The sequence below is a fragment of the Diaphorina citri genome, unplaced genomic scaffold, assembly GCF_000475195.1.
Source record: "Diaphorina citri unplaced genomic scaffold, Diaci psyllid genome assembly version 1.1 scaffold1816, whole genome shotgun sequence".
In the NCBI taxonomy this organism is placed as follows: Eukaryota; Metazoa; Arthropoda; class Insecta; order Hemiptera; family Psyllidae; genus Diaphorina; species Diaphorina citri.
In genome coordinates this window covers 30540-50641 of record NW_007379242.1, presented here as the reverse complement: position 1 = coordinate 50641, position 20102 = coordinate 30540, and the positions used below count along the sequence as shown (strand labels likewise).

Below are 20102 nucleotides of genomic sequence, written 5' to 3'. Positions count from 1 at the left end.
AAAATCCTACAATGCTGCAGTGAGCACCAAAGTTGTGACATAATAACACAAAGAAACCCTTGTAAGCGCTAGGCCGCGGGTTCGATTCCCGCCCGGGGTGGATTTTATCCTGATGGGATAACGTTCGTTCTCGGAACGGCTGGCTTTCTCCTATCCTGTCTTCCTTCTCTCTTCGATTTCGGGACGATAAGACCATAGCAGTTACAGTTCCCTCTGTCAAACCTCTTTAAAAAAATATATAGAATAGAATGTACATTGTTTATACTGCCATCATAGGACTGAAAAGCCCCATAGGACTCTCGCAGTAGGTATATTATTGTGTCCCTATGCAACCGCAGTAACCAACACGATCAAGCAATCTAACAGGTCAAGTTTATTACAATGTCGAAAATAAAGCAACCATAAACCCCTATTGGCCCAAATCTCGATCCTTGGCCCTTGGGGACGAATGGAGTGGAACACATCACACGCCTTCAGGCACACTCCATTTGTCAGATTTTCCTTATCCTAGGAATCAATTTAATTTGAAGGCAATCGGAACTTTGGTCCATCCGGTATAAGAATATACATTGTTTATACTGCCATCATAGGACTGAAAAGCCCCATAGGACTCTCGCAGTAGGTATATTATTGTGTCCCTATGCAACACGATCAAGCAATCTAACAGGTCAAGTTTATTACAATGTCGAAAATTAAGCAACCATAAATCCCTATTGGCCCAAATGTCGATCCTTGGCCCTTGGGGACGAATGGATTGGAAATTGGAACACATCACACGCCTTCAGGCACACTCCATTTGTCAGATTTTCCCCTGCTCGACGATTACAAGTTGAATCAAGAATATAAGTTGCCCAACCAGATGGATGGGTATTCAAATGGAGTGAATCGAGTCAAAGTGATTAGAAAGTAGAAAGACGATCTGCAGAATCGAAAAAAAAAATCTGTAGAAATTATTTAGAGAAGTAGACTCTCGACAAGATACATATAAGACGAAGACCGGCGCAAACGACATGTTTTGACACACAGTTAAAGCGCCTAAGCCCTAAGCGAAAAAAATAGACTCTTTGCTTATAGGTACTGCTCAATGGGATTGAAAAATCCCTTTTTGGAGCAAAGGCGGAAGCTCAAATTGGATGTCCAACTGTCCATACCATTTTGCTTAAATTGCAGACTATTAGGTACATATGGTCAAACGAATGAAAAAAATAAATTCGGATTTAATCGAGAATCATGATAAAGATACTATGGATTAAATTGAAGCTTTTCGAATCCTCTTTGAAGAGTGTCTAAACTCTCGAAATCAGTTGGTACTACTTTTCTTCTTCAAAAATTTAATCATCAGGACCAGCTTGTTCAATTATTTTACAATATCTAACTAGATCTCCATCATGCCCACATTTCAGCACCCCCGTATGAGGATATCTATTGTTGGTTTCTATAAGTGAAGTAGTATTCTAAACTCTCGAAATCAGTTGGTACTACTTTTCTTCTTCAAAAATTTAATCATCAGGACCAGCTTGTTCAATTATTTTACAATATCTATCTAGATCTCTATCATGCCCACATTTCAGCACCCCCGTATGAGGATATCTATTGTTGGTTTCTATAAGTGAAGTAGTATTGAGAATCACTTCAAGAAATTGATGGTAAACCATCAGATTTGACAGCTGAATGAAATGTGGAAATGGTGATGATAATGGAATCCCATCACTCACGGAAGTAACTTGTGCGTTACACACGGTATGAAAGTCTGTGGCGCTCCGGATATTAGACCGTTATACAGGATGTCACAAAAAAATGATACATTTTTCTTTCAAGTCAAATATTTTTGTCGCAGGTCACAAAATTGCCACTTGGTCGTTTAGAGCTAGAGCCACATAAAAAGGTTTCTTTGTAGCTCTAAACTGGACCACACTCCACAACCTTGAGGATTAACTAAAATCGACTGACTAGCTTTCCGTGATCTCTTTTGAGATCTTCATCTAGGTGTATACAAGACACCCTGTCGAAACCACTCCGAACCAATCATAAATCGCCATTTCATTTAACTCACATATCTTCTAAGCAAATAGTAAGCAATCAATTCATCTCTGCAATAAAGATAGTAAAGATACACCTCGACCACACTATTAGAATGATGCATCACATTTTTGCAATAACTCAGAATAATGCAAAATATCTACTGTCTTGTGGTAAAAATATGGAAGTACTATAAGTACATTTACAGAGGAATCACAGATCAATCTTCGAGAAGAGATATGCAATATCCTGCCGGAATAGGCACTTAGGTTTGTCTATATTTCTGATATTTATATCCATCTCTTCCATCTGCAATAAAGATAGTAAAGATACACCTCGACCACACTATTATAATGATGCATCACATTTTTGCAATAACTCAGAATAATGCAAAATACCCACTGTCTTGTGGTAAAAGTATGGAAGTACTATAAGTACATTTACAGAGGAATCACAGATCATTCTTCGAGAAGAGATATGCAATATCCTGCCCGAATAGGCACTTAGGTTTGTCTATATTTCTGATATTTATATCCATCTCTTCCATGTTTGGAAGTACTTTGGAAGTGGAAGTAGGTATCTAATTTATGACACGTTCCGGAAGTAGCTAATAACCAACTGGTTCGACGGAATCATGGTAAAGTTTCTCAGAATCGCCGGCGAAAGCAGTCCGTCGCTTTCTATTCCCGAGACCGTGGGTTCTAGGCCTGCATTTCCGTAAGTTGCTTGATGTGCGGTTCTTTTTGCAGATACAGATGGTGGGTTCTCATCAATTATATTGGTTCTAATATTATGGATTGGTAATGATGATTATGGGCACAGCAGGGGGACCTACTTGTGGTAAATGCTTTCCTAAGGCGACCAAATTCTTATTCTACGAGGTATGTGGCTGACCGAATTATCATCGAAAAGTAGTAGACCCCATTGCCTCATGTCCTCATGATTAGGTATCTCCTATTGCTAAGAAGTCTTGAAAACCAAGGCCAGTCCTCATACTGTAAGTGAGCCGCATGAGCCTTTACAAAAAGCCTTGAATTCTTGTATTGACACTGCATTATTGGCGTGAAGTACATGCAACTATTCCATCTCCTAAGTATATTGTCGTAGGCGGTACCACATGCAAAGAACCACTCCAGAGTTCGTGTCGTGTCGAAAAATCTTTTGTTGAAGAAATTGTTGGAAATTAATTTCAAGCAAATCATGTGTGGGAAGATACTCCCAGTGACCTGCTGAGAGAAATGCTGGTTTTGCTAGCGATAATTTGCATGACAGATTTTTGCAAGAGGTCCTACCTAGGATGTTGCTCCACTGATGGAAAAATGACCGATAATAGTCCAGGAAACGAAGACCGAAAGTCAAGGTTCGGCGGATAAAAATAACTAGATTATGTGTATAGTGATGATATTGATCATCTCATAATCCATGAAATCTAGGTGTATGATACTAGAGAACCATTTGAGGAATGATAAAAGATGATTTTTTAAGTCTCAAAGCTCAAAATAACACAGTCTGGATTTTTTGCCCAAGAGGTCACGGATATAGTGTCCTGAATAAGGGGTCAAAATCAAATGGGTTCCTGGACTATAGGGTACTACTAGTTTTAGGGTGGAATATTTTGACTGTGCAATGACTGGCGTGAAAATAGAACTTGAGCAGATCTGAATGATAACACTCTTATCTTAATCCTCATGGTCAAGATAAACTAGATTACTCCTAGGTCTAGTTGGCAAATTGTTGCGATCTATCTCTGCAGGTATCGGCTCACTACTCTCTTAATGTATCAGTTCACTACTCTCTTAATTTGACATAAGTGATCATAAAATCAAGTACTTGGTAAATTCCCAACCATGTACTTTCTACGGTCCAACGTAGACAAGAAATACAGACATCTTGTAGACTGAAAGATCCATTTAATATGAAATTAAGAATCCGATTAAGTCCATCATCAAGAAATTTATCTTTTCAAATATATTGTTGCGATTCTCATGCAAATCGCCCTGATATGTGTTCCATTTCCCAAGCCAGAATTTCCACCGATTTTCCAGTCTGTACACCTCACATGATTCTTATGATTGTCTAGCCAACATACATTGGACAATTTGAGTACATATTAGTGCGATTTATGTGATCTGTAATACTGACCTGCTTAGATACCCATAACATTAATCAAGCATTATACCTACATATGTACATTACAAATACATGCTAGAGATGCTTAGTAGGTCCCAGTATGTACATAATAGGACCCATTAAACCCAGTATTTATGTACATATGAGTATAGGTAGTTTCTGTGGTGTATATATAGGTAGTGTATGTGGTCAGAATATCCAAGTAATTTCTTTTCGACCAGATCAACGTAAGCATTGATCATACTATCAGAACACCAAAGCGTGAAATGCAACACCTGAGCAGAATTTGCAACAACAGAGCAGAATTTGCAACAACAAAACAGAATTCGCAACACCAGAACAGAATTTGCAACACAAGAGCAGAATTTGCAACACCAGAGCAGAATTTATCTAGCCAACATACATTGGACAATTTGAGTACATATTAGTGCGATTTATGTGATCTGTAATACTGACCTGCTTAGATACCCATAACACCAATCAAGCATTATACCTATGTACATTACAAATACATGTTAGAGATGCTTAGTAGGTCCCAGTATGTACATAATAGGACCCAGTAAACCCAGTATTTATGTACATATGAGTACAGGTAGTTTCTGTGGTATATATAGGTAGTGTATGTGGTCAGAATATCCAAGTAATTTCTTTTCGACCAGATCAACGTAAGCATTGATCATACTATCAGAACACCAAAGCGTGAATTGCAACACCAGAGCAGAATTTGCAACAACAGAGCAGAATTTGCAACAACAGAACAGAATTCGCAACACAAAGCAGACTTTGCAACTGCACGGGCATTTCACGAGATGCTTAGTAGGTCCCAGTATGTACATAATAGGACCCAGTAAACCCAGTATTTATGTACATATGAGTATAGGTAGTTTCTGTGGTATATATGTATAGGTAGTCTATGTGGTCAGAATATCCAAGTTATTATTATTTATTTATTTTTTTTTTCGACCAGATCAACGTAAGCATTGATCATACTATCAGAACACCAAAGCGTGAATTGCAACACCAGGGCAGAATTTGCAACAACCGAGCAGAATTTGCAACAACAGAACAGAATTCGCAACACCAGAACAGAATTTGCAACACAAGAGCAGAATTTGCAACACAAAAGCAGACTTTGCAACTGTACGGGCATTTCATTATATAGGTAGTGTATGTGGTCAGAATATCCAAGTAATTTCTTTTCGACCAGATCAACGTAAGCATTGATCATACTATCAGAACACCAGAGCAGAATTTGCAACACCAGAGCAGAATTTGCAACAACAGAACAGAATTTGCAACACCAGAGCAGAATTTGCAACACAAAAGCAGACTTTGCAACTGCACGGGCATTTCACATTTCTCCCGGTGATGCATACTAATAAATTTCGCGCAGCTCAATGAATCTCCACAAGAAAGGTCGGCGAAATATTTGACCCCTGTGCATCATCTTGTCAAAGACCTTCTTCAAACCAACGAGCTCAAAACTTGTTCTAGGAGAAAGAAGACGTCTCGAAAACGTGGCATCATCTTGTCAAAGACCTTCTTCAAACCAACGAGCTCAAAACTTGTTCTAGGAGAAAGAAGACGTCTCGAAAACGTGTTGCATCATCTTGTCAAAGACCTTCTTCAAACCAACGAGCTCAAAACTTGTTCTAGGAGAAAGAAGACGTCTCGAAAACGTGTTTTTTTGCTGAAACTTTCTAACTTGCGATAATTGTATTGATAATATTCGAAGCTATAATTTTACTTGTGTGTCTGAGCGTTTCCAAAGATCTTCTTGGAGTCTTGACCTCTTGAAGGTTAGCGTGAATCTGCTTGAACTTCTAATAGAAAAGAAAAGAAGAAACCTTCTCAATCCTGTGGCTATAGAAAAACACCTTTAGAAACTGGCTTTGTAATGGTGGATACATGAAACGCTTCGGATCATAAGGTTAACAGACGTCAACGATTGAATTTCTGCTCGACGATTACAAGTTGAATCAAGAATATAAGTTGCCCAACCAGATGGATGGGTATTCAAATGGAGTGAATCGAGTCAAAGTGAATAGAAAGTAGAAAGACGATCTGCAGAATCGAAAAAAATCTGTAGAAATTATTAAGAGAAGTAGACTCTTGACAAGATATAAGACGAACAACTGTCTACCTTTAGAAACTGGCTTTGTAATGGTGGATACATGAAATGCTTCGGATCATAAGGTTAACAGACGTCAACGATTGAATTTCTGCTCGACGATTACAAGTTGAATCAAGAATATAAGTGGCCAAACCAGATGGATGGGTATTCTAATGGGGTGAATCGAGTCAAAGTGAATAGAAAGTAGAAAGACGATCTGCAGAATCGAAAAAAAAAATCTGTAGAAATTATTAAGAGAAGTAGACTCTCGACAAGATACATATAAGACGAAGACCGGCGCAAACAACATGTTTTGACACACAGTAAAGCGCCTAAGCCCTAAGCGAAAAAAGTAGACTCTTACTTTATTGATGAGGAACTTAGCCAATCATCCAAGAGTATGAGCATTCAACTATCCACAACATTGGTGTTCCAAAGAAAGCTCAAAACGTATTTAAATCGTCTCCCCAAAATAAAAGATTAACAACACTCAATAATTTCCTTGTTGTTATAAAGTTAATGATGATTAGCCTCAATAAATTCAAGAGAAATAAAAACAGTTCCCTCATGCACCTTCAAGAATCAAAATCACAAGTGTCGACTGTAAACTTTACTGCTCATTTTATGAGAGACTATAAAGGTATGAAGCTCCTTTTATGAGAAACTTTAAAATTTTTGTCAGGGATTGAAAAATCCCTTTTTGGAGCAAAGGCGGAAGCTCAAATTGGATGTCCAACTGTCCATACCATTTTGCTTAAATTGCAGACTAGTAGGTACATATGGTCAAACGGATGAAAAAAATAAATTCGGATTTAATCAAACCTAATATAAAACTTAAAGTTTGGCAGAAGCCTCCCACAAACTTTGCAGATAGAGACATAAAAGTTATCCCAAGAAGGAATAAACCATGCCAAAATTATTAAAGGATGTTGAATTCATTGCAAACAAATCCAAATTATTTATTTTTTGATATACGTAAATAACAAATATAATGGTGCTTTTCTCAAGGCAGTACCAATCTGACTTTTTAAAAAAATAATAATGATAAAGATCCAAACGTCTCGATTGTTTTGCCCAATTTTTTTGATACATTAATCTTCGTTTTACCAGTACCTACTCGAAATTCAAGTGCCTGAGCCTCTGTCATTGTTAAAGCACTTGGTCATATGGAAGAAAGGTACTTGGCGTGAGTTAGATAATGGACTATTTCCTATTCTGGATAGTGCTTTCAAAGTTTTTGCACATGAGAAAAGAGAGAGGATTGCCTTTCACTTTCTAGACAAGCTGGACATGTGTGTGAAAAATATTGACAAACTAGATAAATGCAGTAAAACAAGATTAGTAAAACTTTTGCCTTTCACTTTCTAGACAAGCTGGACATGTGTGTGAAAAATATTGACAAACTAAATGCAGTAAAACAAGATTAGTAAAACTTTCAGCCTTTCACTTTCTAGACAAGCTGGACATGTGTGTGAAAAATATTGACAAACTAAATGCAGTAAAACAAGATTAGTAAAACTTTCAAGATAGGTACTTGAAGAAAAAACTGAACTACATAAATTACAATCTAATTTATATTTCAGGTACACACATCATTTAGTGAACAGCAAATTAGATTATTTAATAGTTCAAGGAACTATAGACATCACTCATACCCTTTAAAAGCCGAAAAAACTGAACTACATAAATTACAATCTAATTTATATTTCAGGTACACACATCATTTAGTGAACAGCAAATTAGATTATTTAATAGGAACTATAGACATCACTCATACCCTTTAAAAGCAAAAAAGCAAAAAAAAAAAATGTTCCCCAAGGGGTCTGAAAAAGAGACTAAGAGATGGACAGACTAAAGGCAAAATCTTCGAGTTAGAGTCTTCTTTAAGGCTGTAATGGCAGGGTCCTTACTTAGTGAGCTCTTCCACCCAACGAATCTTTTAAGGATTTGTATTATTTTGGGATTGGCTCCAAATATGAGCAGTTCCTTACAATAAAATCGAGAATGGTTCGTCCAACTTCCACAGACAGTTTTAAATCGCTTCTAATTGGTTAAACTTTGAAAACAATAAAATTCCCAAGTCAACCAATCAGAAATAAGAATATCTTCTGAAAGTATTCAACCGTGCTCGCTTTGGATTAAGCAAAATTTTTTCAACCACAAATGAAACAATCACCTTGTTCCCTATCAAGATTATAACAAACAGGAGAGAGATTGGTTTGGTTTAGGCATTAGATTTGACCACTGACTACTTTATCGGCGTTTAAACCGGGTAATCGTTTTGGTTTATTGTTCTCAAGAATTTGGTTTAGACGTTTAGAAATTTTACCAAATACTTGTAGCCACATCAGCTCATTTCCAACTGTTTCTATTTATAGCTCTACTGTGCCTTACATTTATAATGATATGCTCAAGTAGGATAAAAAAAAAAGTGAGGTTCGCGTTTAGAATAGAATACAGCCAGCCTAGTTAGCTTATAGATAGTAAAGATAGTAAAGATACACCTCGACCACACTATTATAATGATGCATCACATTTTTGCAATAACTCAGAATAATGCAAAATATCCACTGTCTTGTGGTAAAAGTGTGATTTGGTTATGTTTAAGGATCTATCCGCCTACAGTCAAGAACTCTAGTGTCTACAGCACTAGACTAACTACGGAAAATGTTGAAATTTAAATAAAGGCACTTACTTTTCTTGATGATGTCGTGTTTGCCTCTGGCTTCCACATCCTCTTCATCTTCCTCGTCACTGATGGAATCTCTTCCATATTTGGAAGTACTTTGGAAGTGGAAGTAGGTATCTAATTTATGACACGTTCCGGAAGTGGCTAATAACCAACTGGTTCGACGGAATCATGGTAAAGTTTCTCAGAATCGCCGGCGAAAGCAGTCCGTCGCTTTCTATTCCAGAGACCGTGGGTTCTAGGCCTGCATTTCCGTAAGTTGCGTGATGTGCGGTTCTTTTTGCAGATTCCCAACAGATGGTGGATTCTCATCAATTATATTATGGTTCTAGGCCTGCATTTCCGTAAGTTGCGTGATGTGCGGTTCTTTTTGCAGATTCCCAACAGATGGTGGATTCTCATCAAAATTCTTGAAACTTTTCTAAATTTTGAGAGAGAAGGGGAATGTTAAGGTTGTAATGTATGATAAGGTGGATACAAAAAGCCCTACCAGACTACCACTAAACTTGGAATTTGGTTATGTATAAGGATCTATCCGCCTACAGTCAAGAACTCTAGTGTTTGATTATGATATTTATAATAAGTATTATTCTAATTAGTTTCTAGATTCCCAGAATGAAAGTTTCTTGTCCTCTTCTGAACTGGTCTGGGAAAAGTCGATAGATGTTCTATCGTCTTTGATGAAGAAGTCCAGCATAACTTGTAAAAGTTATTGAAAACAATGAAATGGAAAAAGTAATTGATGGGAAATACCATGAAAAGCTGGAAAATCTGAAGAGCCCAAGTCCTGGATTCAGGTATAAACTAAACAATGAAATGGAAAAAGTAATTGATGGGAAATACCATGAAAAGTTGGAAAATCTGAAGAGCCCAAGTCCCGGATTCAGGAAACAATGAAATGGAAAAAGTAATTGATGGGAAATACCATGAAAAGCTGGAAAATCTGAAGAGCCCAAGTCCCGGATTCAGGTATAAACTTATAAAGTCTGGGTATTAACCTATTTAAAGATCATCCGGTATTAGAGAACCACCTGCGGATCTCACGCAAAAGCTTTCACTGGCATGAAAGTGAGAACCTGAAATGCCAGATTCTTTCGAACCGATCCAAGCTAGATCGGGATTGAGAATCAACGGACCAACCAGAGGTCAAGGAGCAAACTGTCCATTTTATTGGAATTATGTTTTTATCTATTTATATACAGGGTGTTTCGTTATTACACATCCGAATTTGGATGAATCCCAGAATCCTCAAAATCTTCATGTGAGAAAAATGAATCAACGGACCAACCAGAGGTCAAGGAGCAAACTGTCCATTTTATTGGAATTATGTTTTTATCTATTTATATACAGGGTGTTTCGTGATGTTATGTTATGTGTAATAACATCCGAATTTGGATGAATCCCACAATCCTCAAAGTCTTCATGTGAGAAAAAATAGAAGCATAATAACTCTCCCAGACTATTACTACTATCAGCAAGAAAACCGGTTCAATTGAGAACCAGGTAGAGATTCTACTGATAGTCGTGATAGTAACCCACAGACCTACCAAGAGACTAGTATAAATTAGCTTCGAGATTTTTTTATGGTAATGAACTAGAGGTATTTATATTGATGTTTTTTATAGCCGGTGTATGTTTTCTATTTGTACATTAAGGATTTGGTATACATATATGTAGATATCAATGAAACCTATATTATGTTTAGTAGAGCTATATACCAAACCTAACTATATTATATTTATTAGTGGATCTATCTACCAAACCTGACCATACACCTATAAATAGGAGAATCATTCAAGATTGTTTAGGAACTTGAGTAGGAGTAACAAGAATGAGGAAAACATTAAGTAGACATAATGAGGAAAACATAATGTATTTAATAAAAGAATCGTTACGATTATAGATCAATTCTTTTAATTCAATTATTATGAATTTAAAAATCCATATTAATTGAATTGCGTGAGGTCTTGATGATATGAAATGTGGCTAGTGTTTTTTACTTATCATGGTCTAATAAATGTACTTATAGTATTATACTTATTTGAGAATCAGAATTTTAAATCCTGATTCAATGAATATGAACGAAGAAAGTCAAAACTATCAAAACATAGAAAGAACAGAAGAGAGAATATCAATATGGATCACTTTGATATCTGACAGTAGGTACTTTTGATATGAACAGCTTTGCGTAGGATACTGACAACATTTATATTGAATACACTTTACTTGGGTTCCTATAATTTAATCAAAAATTGACTATGACATGAAGTACATTGAACACTAATGCAATAGAGTAGAAGAATACATTAGTAATTCAACAAAGCTTCAATGGATAGTTCAATCATGGAGAATTCTTTATCTTGGAGAAGTATTCCTAATGGTTTAACAACATTTTTTTCTGAATACATTGTGCATCTGTCATTGGTGTCATAATAGAGCAAATGATCACTTCCACATATTGTACAAGCATAGATGTACAATCTGGATACCACCCACAACTCACATACCCTCCTAAAAAACTATCAAAACATAGAAAGAACAGAAGAGAGAATATCAATATGGATCACTTTGATATCTGGCAGTAGGTACTTTTGATATGAACACCTTTGCGTAGGATATACTGACAACATTTATATTGAATACACTTCACTTGGGTTCCTAATTTAATCAAAAATTCACAATAACATGAAGTACATTGAACACTAATGCAATAGAGTAGAAGAATACATTAGTGGATCAAATACCTACACATCTTCTGACAAAATGGAAAATAATGAAAATAGTGATCATTATGCAAATATTGGTCTCGAAATTGAAATATTAATTGAAAAAGGTAATGGTGTTAAACATGGACCTACACATCTTCTGACAAAATGGAAAATAATGAAAATAGTGATCATTATGCAAATATTGGTCTCGAAATTGAAATATTAATTGAAACAGGTAATGGTGTTAAACATGGAAAATTTAATACTTCATATTGGTAGATTTGATAGTGAAATTGAAAATAGTTTGAATAGCAATGTCATTGATAAAGAAATTGATAGTAATATTGAAAAATATAATAATGCCAATGATAACATTGATGCTGCCTACACAAAAATAGATAGCGGCACTGACCAACCTATTACCTGCCACACACAACACAAGCAACTTAGATGAAGATATGTAGTATGTAGATCATATCAACACAGAACATTGCGAATTCTGATATCTTTATCTTTGAGAACTGCTGATTGAACCTGTTCTAATATTGACACTGCATTATTGGCGTGAAGTACATGCAACTATTCCATCTCCTAAGTATATTGTCGTAGGCGGTACCACATGCAAAGAACCGCTCCAGAGTTCGTGTCGTGTCGAGAAATCTTTTGTTGAAGAAATTGTTGGAAATTAATTTCAAGCAAATCATGTGTGGGAAGATACTCCCAGTGACCTGTTGAGAGAAATGCTGGTTTTGCTAGCGATAATTTGCATGACAGATTTTTGCAAGAGGTCCTACCTAGGATGTTTCTCCACTGATGGAAAAATGACCGATAATAGTCCAGGAAACGAAGACCGAAAGTTAAGGTTCGGCGAATAAAAATAACACAGTCTGGATTTTTTGCCCAAGAGGTCACGGATATAGTGTCCTGAATAAGGGGTCAAAATCAAATGGGTTCCTGGACTAGGGTGCTACTAGTTTTAGGGTGGAATATTTTGACTGTGCAATGACTGGCGTGAGAATAGAACTTGAGCAGATCTAAATGATAACACTCTTATCTTAATCCTCATGGTCAAGATAAACTAGATTACTCCTAGATCTACTTGGCAAATTGTTGTGATTCTCATGCAAATTGCCCTGGTGTGTGTTCCATTTCCCAAGCCAGAATTTCCACCGATTTTCCTGTCTGTACACCTCACATGATTCTTATGATTGTCTAGCCAACATACATTGGACAATTTGAGTACATATTAGTGCGATTTATGTGATCTGTAATACTGACCTGCTCAGTACCCATAACACTAATCAAGCATTTATTCAACAAAGCTTCAATGGATAGTTCAATCATGGAGAATTCTTTATCTTGGAGAAGTATTCCTAATGGTTTAACAACATTTTTTTCTAAATACATTGGTGTCATAATAGAGCAAATGATCACTTCCACATATTGTACAAGCATAGATGTTCAATCTGGATACCTACTATTATCGAATGGCAGACTAGTTAATGTAGTCACTTTTTACTTTTCCCTCAATCATATTGCCAATGTCCATCGACATTTCCTGGCTCCCGATGTCAATAATTCTTCTGGTGATCTCTTATTTAACATTTTGACATTTCTGACATTCTTGTCTACATCTTCATCTCGTGTTATATAATCAATCTTATTATATCTGTCACATGTGAAGAGTTTCCTGGCTCCTATGTCTGTTATTGTAATAGCTGTGTGGCATATTGTTTATTGTTGTTTTATCATTTATTTGTGTAGAGTGATTGTATTGATCATCTAATTAAAGATTATGTGTTCCTGGCTCCCGATGTCAATAATTCTTCTGGTGATCTCTTATTTAACATTTTGGCATTTCTGACATTCTTGTCTACATCTTCATCTCGTGTTATGTAATCAATCTCATTATATCTGTCACACAGTCACATGTGAAGAGTTTCCTGGCTCCTATGTCTGTTATTGTAATAGCTGTGTGGCATATTGTTTATTGTTGTGTTATCATTTATTTGTGTAGAGTGATTGTATTGATCATCTGATTAAAGATTATGTGTATAGATTATATTGATCATCTCATAATCCATGAAATCTAGGTGTATGATACTAGAGCACCATTTGAGGAATGATAAAAGATAATTTTTTAAGTCTCAAAGCTTTATCAGTTCTATCTCTGTAGGTATCGGCTCACTACTCTCTTAATTTGACATAAGTGATCATAAAATCAAGTGCTTGGTAAATTCCCAACCATGTACTTTCTACGGTCCAACATAAGCTATACCGTAGACAAGAAACACAGACATCTTGTAGACTGAAAGATCCATTTAATATGAAATTGAGAATCCGATTAAGTCCATCATCAAGAAATTTATCTTTTTAAATGAACATAAGTGATCATAAAATCAAGTGCTTGGTAAATTCCCAACCATGTACTTTCTACGGTCCAACATAAGCTATACCGTAGACAAGAAATACAGACATCTTGTAGACTGAAAGATCCATTTAATATGAAATTAAGAATCCGATTAAGTCCATCATCAAGAAATTTATCTTTTCAAATATTTCAATTGAAACATTTACATTTACCTCGTAATGGCACCTCTAATTGGATATCAAATACTTCATCATAAAGTACTTAACGGGAGATACTTATCAAGCACACTTGCGTACTTACCAAGCACACCTACTCTGTTTACTTTTTATGGGAGCCTATTTATTTATTTTACGAGTCTATTTTTATGATTACCTTTACGATTCTGTAGTGATCTTCAACAAGGTACAAATTGAATTCTATTGTACCTACTTAGATATATTTTTTCGATATTCCATATTATGATGTGATACGGGTTTTTGTACCTTAATGGATTTTTTAAATGGACTTATTTAAGTTTTTCATTGGTTTCAATATTTTTCACTGATTATAAAACTATTTCCTACTCATTGAGCTTCTTTATCAATGTTATCATGATCAGGAATTTTTCTTCAAATAGGTTTCTCAATAGATAGGTAAATAATTACTTTCTGTTCAAAAACTTGAAAGTAATAGATATTTAATTATTTCATAATTATTAGTGTTTTCAACAAGGAGATGAACATTACTATCATTGACCACAAGCTGTGCATAAATTGATAATCAACATGTAAAGATAAATTACATTTCACCTAATTAAAAAACTTACTAGTACTCTAACACGTACCTAAGTACTAAGTAGGTACTCGTCTAATAGATAGTAAGATAAATGTATGTTCAGTTGTATCTAATTAAATATGATAATAATTCTAGGTATGACTGATAATAACTATCCAGCAGGATAAGGTATATTCTATTATGAAGTTATGCTAACAGGCGGTAATTAAAATAAGAGCGTTTCAGCGGTGCGTTTGATATAATACGTTCGTTGTCACTTTCGATTTCAAAGTGTGAGAATGATTAGGAAAAGCTTTTTGACAAGTCCTTCAGCCAGCGGTAATAGCAGGTTGAATACACCAGTTCCCAATGGAACTAACCCACATTACTAAAGTAGCAGTTATACAGTCAACCCGTGAAAAAATGGTTTGTTGAACACCACAAGCTGTGCATAAATTGATAATCAACATGTAAAGATAAATTACATTTCACCTAATTAAAAAACTTACTAGTACTCTAACACGTAAGTACTAAGTAGGTACTCGTCTAATAGATAGTAAGATAAATGTATGTTCAGTTGTATCTAATTAAATATGATAATAATTCTATGACTGATAATAACTATCCAGCAGGATAAGGTATATTCTATTATGAAGTTATGCTAACAGGTGGTAATTAAAATAAGAGCGTTTCAGCGGTGCGTTTAATATAATACGTTCGTTGTCACTTTCGATTTCAAAGTGTGAGAATGATTAGGAAAAAGCTTTTTTACCAAGTCCTTCAGCCAGCGGTAATAGCAGGATGAATACACCAGTTCCCAATTGAACTAACCCACATTACTAAAGTAGCAGTTATACAGTGGACCCGTGAAAAAATGGTTTGTTAAACATACCTAGTTGAATAAGTTGATCACTTGCAATCAGAAGTAAATCATATAAGTTTAGAAAATAATATCTACATAAAGTATCTACAAGTCCTTCAGCCAGCGGTAATAGCAGGTTGAATACACCAGTTCCCAATGGAACTAACCCACATTACTAAAGTAGCAGTTATACAGTGAACCCGTGAAAAAAATGGTTTGTTAAACATAGTTGAATAAGTTGATCACTTGCAATCAGAAGTAAATCATATAAGTTTAGAAAATAATATCTACATAAAGTACCTGGTACCTATACAGACCTTAATACTTTCTGGTTTACTTTAAAATGGTTTCTGAACTTCCGGAATAGCTAGAGTGCGTGAGATGGGATTTGAGTAATTTCAAATATTTCTCTTCATATTACAGGAAGGAAATACTTAATCCATAGAACTTCAATACTTAATCCATATACATAAATTTATCTACTTTAATTAGACCTAGTTCTTGGAAGAAAGTTTTGGAAGAGAGAGTTGCAGTAATTTTGACAAGTATAAGGAAACACAATGTGAAATACATAATATTATTTATCTTTGAATTGCACACGCGCAGTAAGGCCTTTCCTTTTAATAATTTCCCATATTTTATTGATAACCTTTACTTTCCTTTTCCTAGTGTCGTACTTTATTGATGAGGAACTTAGCCAATCATCCAAGAGTACGAGCATTCAACTATCCACAACATTGGTGTTCCAAAGAAAGCTCCCCAAAATAAAAGATCAACAACACTCAATAATTTCCTTGTTGTTATAAAGTTAATGATGATTAGCCTCAATAAATTCCAGAGAAATAAAAAAAGTTCCCTCATGCACCTTCAAGAATCACAATCACAAGTGTCGATTCATCGATTGTAAACTTTACTTCTCATTTTATGAGAGACTATAAAGGTATGAAGCTCCTTTTATGAGAAACTTTAAAATTTTTGTCAATCCATTAAAACAAATACCAAAGACCTAAAATTCCTAATATAAAACTTAAAGTTTGGCAGAAGCCTCCCACAAATTTTGCAGATAGAGACATAAAAGTTATCCCAAGAAGGAATAAACCATAAAATCTCATCAAGGAGATGGTTTAACGAGATGGATTTACACTTTGTATCATCTCTTTTGAACAAATAAGTTTGTGGTTGTTAAAACCGCAAGCAAATTATCAGGTGGATGAGAATTTTGAAAGTATACTGGTAGAATTGGCTTTAGAATAGTACCTACATACATGAAAGATTTGAGATCGAGACAAGTTTCTCAGACATGCTGATTTGCAAATGGGCTAATTTTCAGGCACAGCAGGGGGACCTACTTGTGGTAAATGCTTTCCTAAGGCGACCAAATTCTTATTCTACGAGGTATGTGGCTGACCGAATTATCGTCGAAAAGAAGTAGATTCCATGGCCTCATGATTAGGTATCTCCTATTGCTAAGAAGTCTTGAAAACCAAGGCCAGTCCTCATACTGTAAGTGAGCGGCGTGAGCCTTTACAAAAAGCCTTGAATTCTTAAAACTTTTCTAAATTTTGAGAGAGAAGGGGAATGTTAAGGTTGTAATGTATGATAAGGTGGATACAAAAAGCCCTACCAGGCGACCACCAAACATGTGATTTGGTTATGTATAAGGATCTATCCGCCTACAGTCAAGAACTCTAGTGTCTACAGCACTAGACTAACTACGGAAAATGTTGAAATTTAAATAAAGGCACTTACTTTTCTTGATGATGTCGTGTTTGCCTCTGGCTTCCACATCCTCTTCATCTTCCTCGTCACTGATGGAACGTCCAGCTCTGGTGAGGGCATTCATCACATCAATTCCTTTCAAGTCAATCTTGAGGGTGTGTGTGCTCAGGAAGTTTTCCAGTCTGGAGGTGATCATGGATTCGACATCGCCGCTGACAGGCATGGCACGTGGGGCACCGTCACCGTTGTTGGTGATTGGCAGCGTCTTGACTACAGTCACGCCTTCGAAAAGGTTGATGTTATCCTTTGTCAGCATCTGGAAAATCTGAAGAGCCCAAGTCCCGGATTCAGGTATAAACTTATAAAGTCTGGGTATTAACCTATTTAAAGATACGAGTACAAAATCTCTCAAAACGTAGATCGTTTGTACATCATGATGATCAAAAAGTGCCAATACTGCCAAAAGAAAAGCTGCGTGTTCTGAGAAAAAGCAAGCTGTACCGAAGAAGACTGAGCTAACAAATGGAATCCTAACTTTCGCTTGATCACAATTCTGATATCTCATAGAATGGGTTCCATCCATGAAGAAAAGAGTAGGTATACAACTCCTTGTCCATTACAATGTACTCCAATGCATTCGCAAACATTAACATCAATGAAATATGCAACAATGAGCTCAAGTAGAAATACATCAAACTTATCATCAAACAATCTAACATCAAGAAAGTTTGAACAGATTGGTTTGATAACGCCAAACAATGAACCCTGTATTTGAAAGCAAAGAAAGTGCTCTCAGCAGTGACCAAGTTGCATACGATAACTGGGTTGTGGAGTCCCTGCACAGGGATGTCCAGGGCGGGGTCGGCAGCCGGCAGACATGATCCAAACTGGGCCAAATACACAAAGCACACAATGGCTGCTAACTTCACAGCCATTTTTAAATTAAGTTAGGAAAGTCCGTTAGGAAAAACACTCACACACGCACACCGCACGGGCACTTGATCGATACTGAAACGATTTCAAACCACGGAACGAGTCAATAAAAAGTACCGGTTTTTTTTATTCTCTTTCGTGTTAGGAAAGAGAGATTGGTACAGTGGTTGGTACACTTATGATACAAATAAGGTTTCTACAGCAAGTTTTATTAATGTTTATATACCTCTCCCTTCTCTTTCCATTCAAATACACACATGATTTGATTTGAATTCTGTTTCACTTTTTTTCGCTTGAGATTTTATCCTATCGAAAAAGTTCCTTTTTTTCTGGTCTAACGTAACTTTGAGGAAATAGGATGATAACATCAGATCATTGATTGAGTTTATGGAAATTCCTCGAAAAAGTTCCTTTTTTTCTGGTCTAACGTAACTTTGAGGTAATAGGATGATAACATCAGATCATTGATTGAGTTTATGGAAATTCCTTCGTAACTTTTGGGTTTTCTTCTTAGATCTCATCCAACTGCTTCGGTGGTGTAGTGGCTAGTTTTCATTAATTTACCTTTGAGTTCAGAAAAGCCTTTGCCTTTGACTTTGACCTCATCTTATGGACTCACTTGACAAATATCTCATGGAGGATCAATAAAACCGATGAGGACGTTTTTCAGGATGCCACACCCCCAAAAAACTTTTGAATTGAGACCTTTTTCGGGTGCCTTTGCAACTCAGACACGATTCAGGAGGGGTAGCAAAAGCACAAACTCAGGCGCATGCTTTTGGGGAGAAGGGGTCAAAAATCATGGCATGTACATCCTGTAGTATGTCCCTCCCATAGTATGTACCTCCCATAGTATGTCCCTCATCAGATGGACGAGACGATACTCCCTAATTATGTGCTCAGTCAACATTTCGAAAAAGTTCCTTTTTTTCTGGTCTAACGTAACTTTGAGGTAATAGGATGATAACATCAGATCATTGATTGAGTTTATGGAAATTCTTTCGTAACTTTTGGGTTTTGTTCTTAGATCTCATCCAACTGCATCGGTGGTGTAGTGGCTAGTTTTCATTAATTTACCTTTGAGTTCTGAAAAGCCTTTGACTTTGACCTCATCTTATGGACTCACTTAACCAATATCTCATGGATGATCAAGAAAACCGATAAGGATGTTTTTCAGGGTGCCACACCCCCAAAAACTTTTGAATAGAGATCTTCTCACATGGTTTCATTGAGGAATTCACCTCACTGAAACCAACTCTAATTAATCAAGAGGTAAAAATCTGGTGTGAACATCACACGACTTTCTTTATCCTATTGAATGATGCTTATTTGGGTGTTTTTCTACCCTATCTTTTACAATATCTCTAACGGTTTAGTCGGTATAGTTGAAAACCGCTAAAAAAACTGTCGAAAACCGCCAAAAAGCGGTCAAAATACCGCCAAGCGTTGCACCGATCTTAACCAAAAGTTTCGTGTCGCATCCTTGTCATATTTGACAACTGCATACCAAATTTAAAGTTTCTAGCTCTTACCGTTCTCGAGATATTTTGTTTAAAGATAGACAGAGAAACACACACACAGACAGACAGACACACACACGGACCAATGACTGAAACTTTGGAGTTAGGGTCTAGGGACCTCAAAACGTGCGGCTTTTTAATCAACGTTGTCTATTAGTCCTCATCAAATCGCCAACTTTAAATTTGTTCTCACAGTTGTGGCTGGCTGACTGACTGGCATATCCACCAGACGGACTCGATTGTTAATTAGCTTCACATGGTCTTATTGAGGAATTCACCTCACTG

General features: G+C 36.2%; 1 protein-coding gene across 1 annotated transcript in view; it reads right to left on the bottom strand.

The window, feature by feature from the left end:
- Positions 1-18299, bottom strand: part of LOC113470769 — a 25675-nt gene extending 7376 nt beyond the window's left edge. The window contains exons 1-3 of the mRNA XM_026829468.1: positions 18129-18299; positions 17395-17680; positions 8958-9068 (exon numbers count right to left, since the gene is read on the bottom strand). Coding sequence (XP_026685269.1) covers positions 8958-9068; positions 17395-17680; positions 18129-18299 — 568 coding nt within the window. The remainder of the gene's footprint in view (positions 1-8957; positions 9069-17394; positions 17681-18128) is intronic.
- Between the last annotated feature and the right edge of the window lie 1803 nt (positions 18300-20102).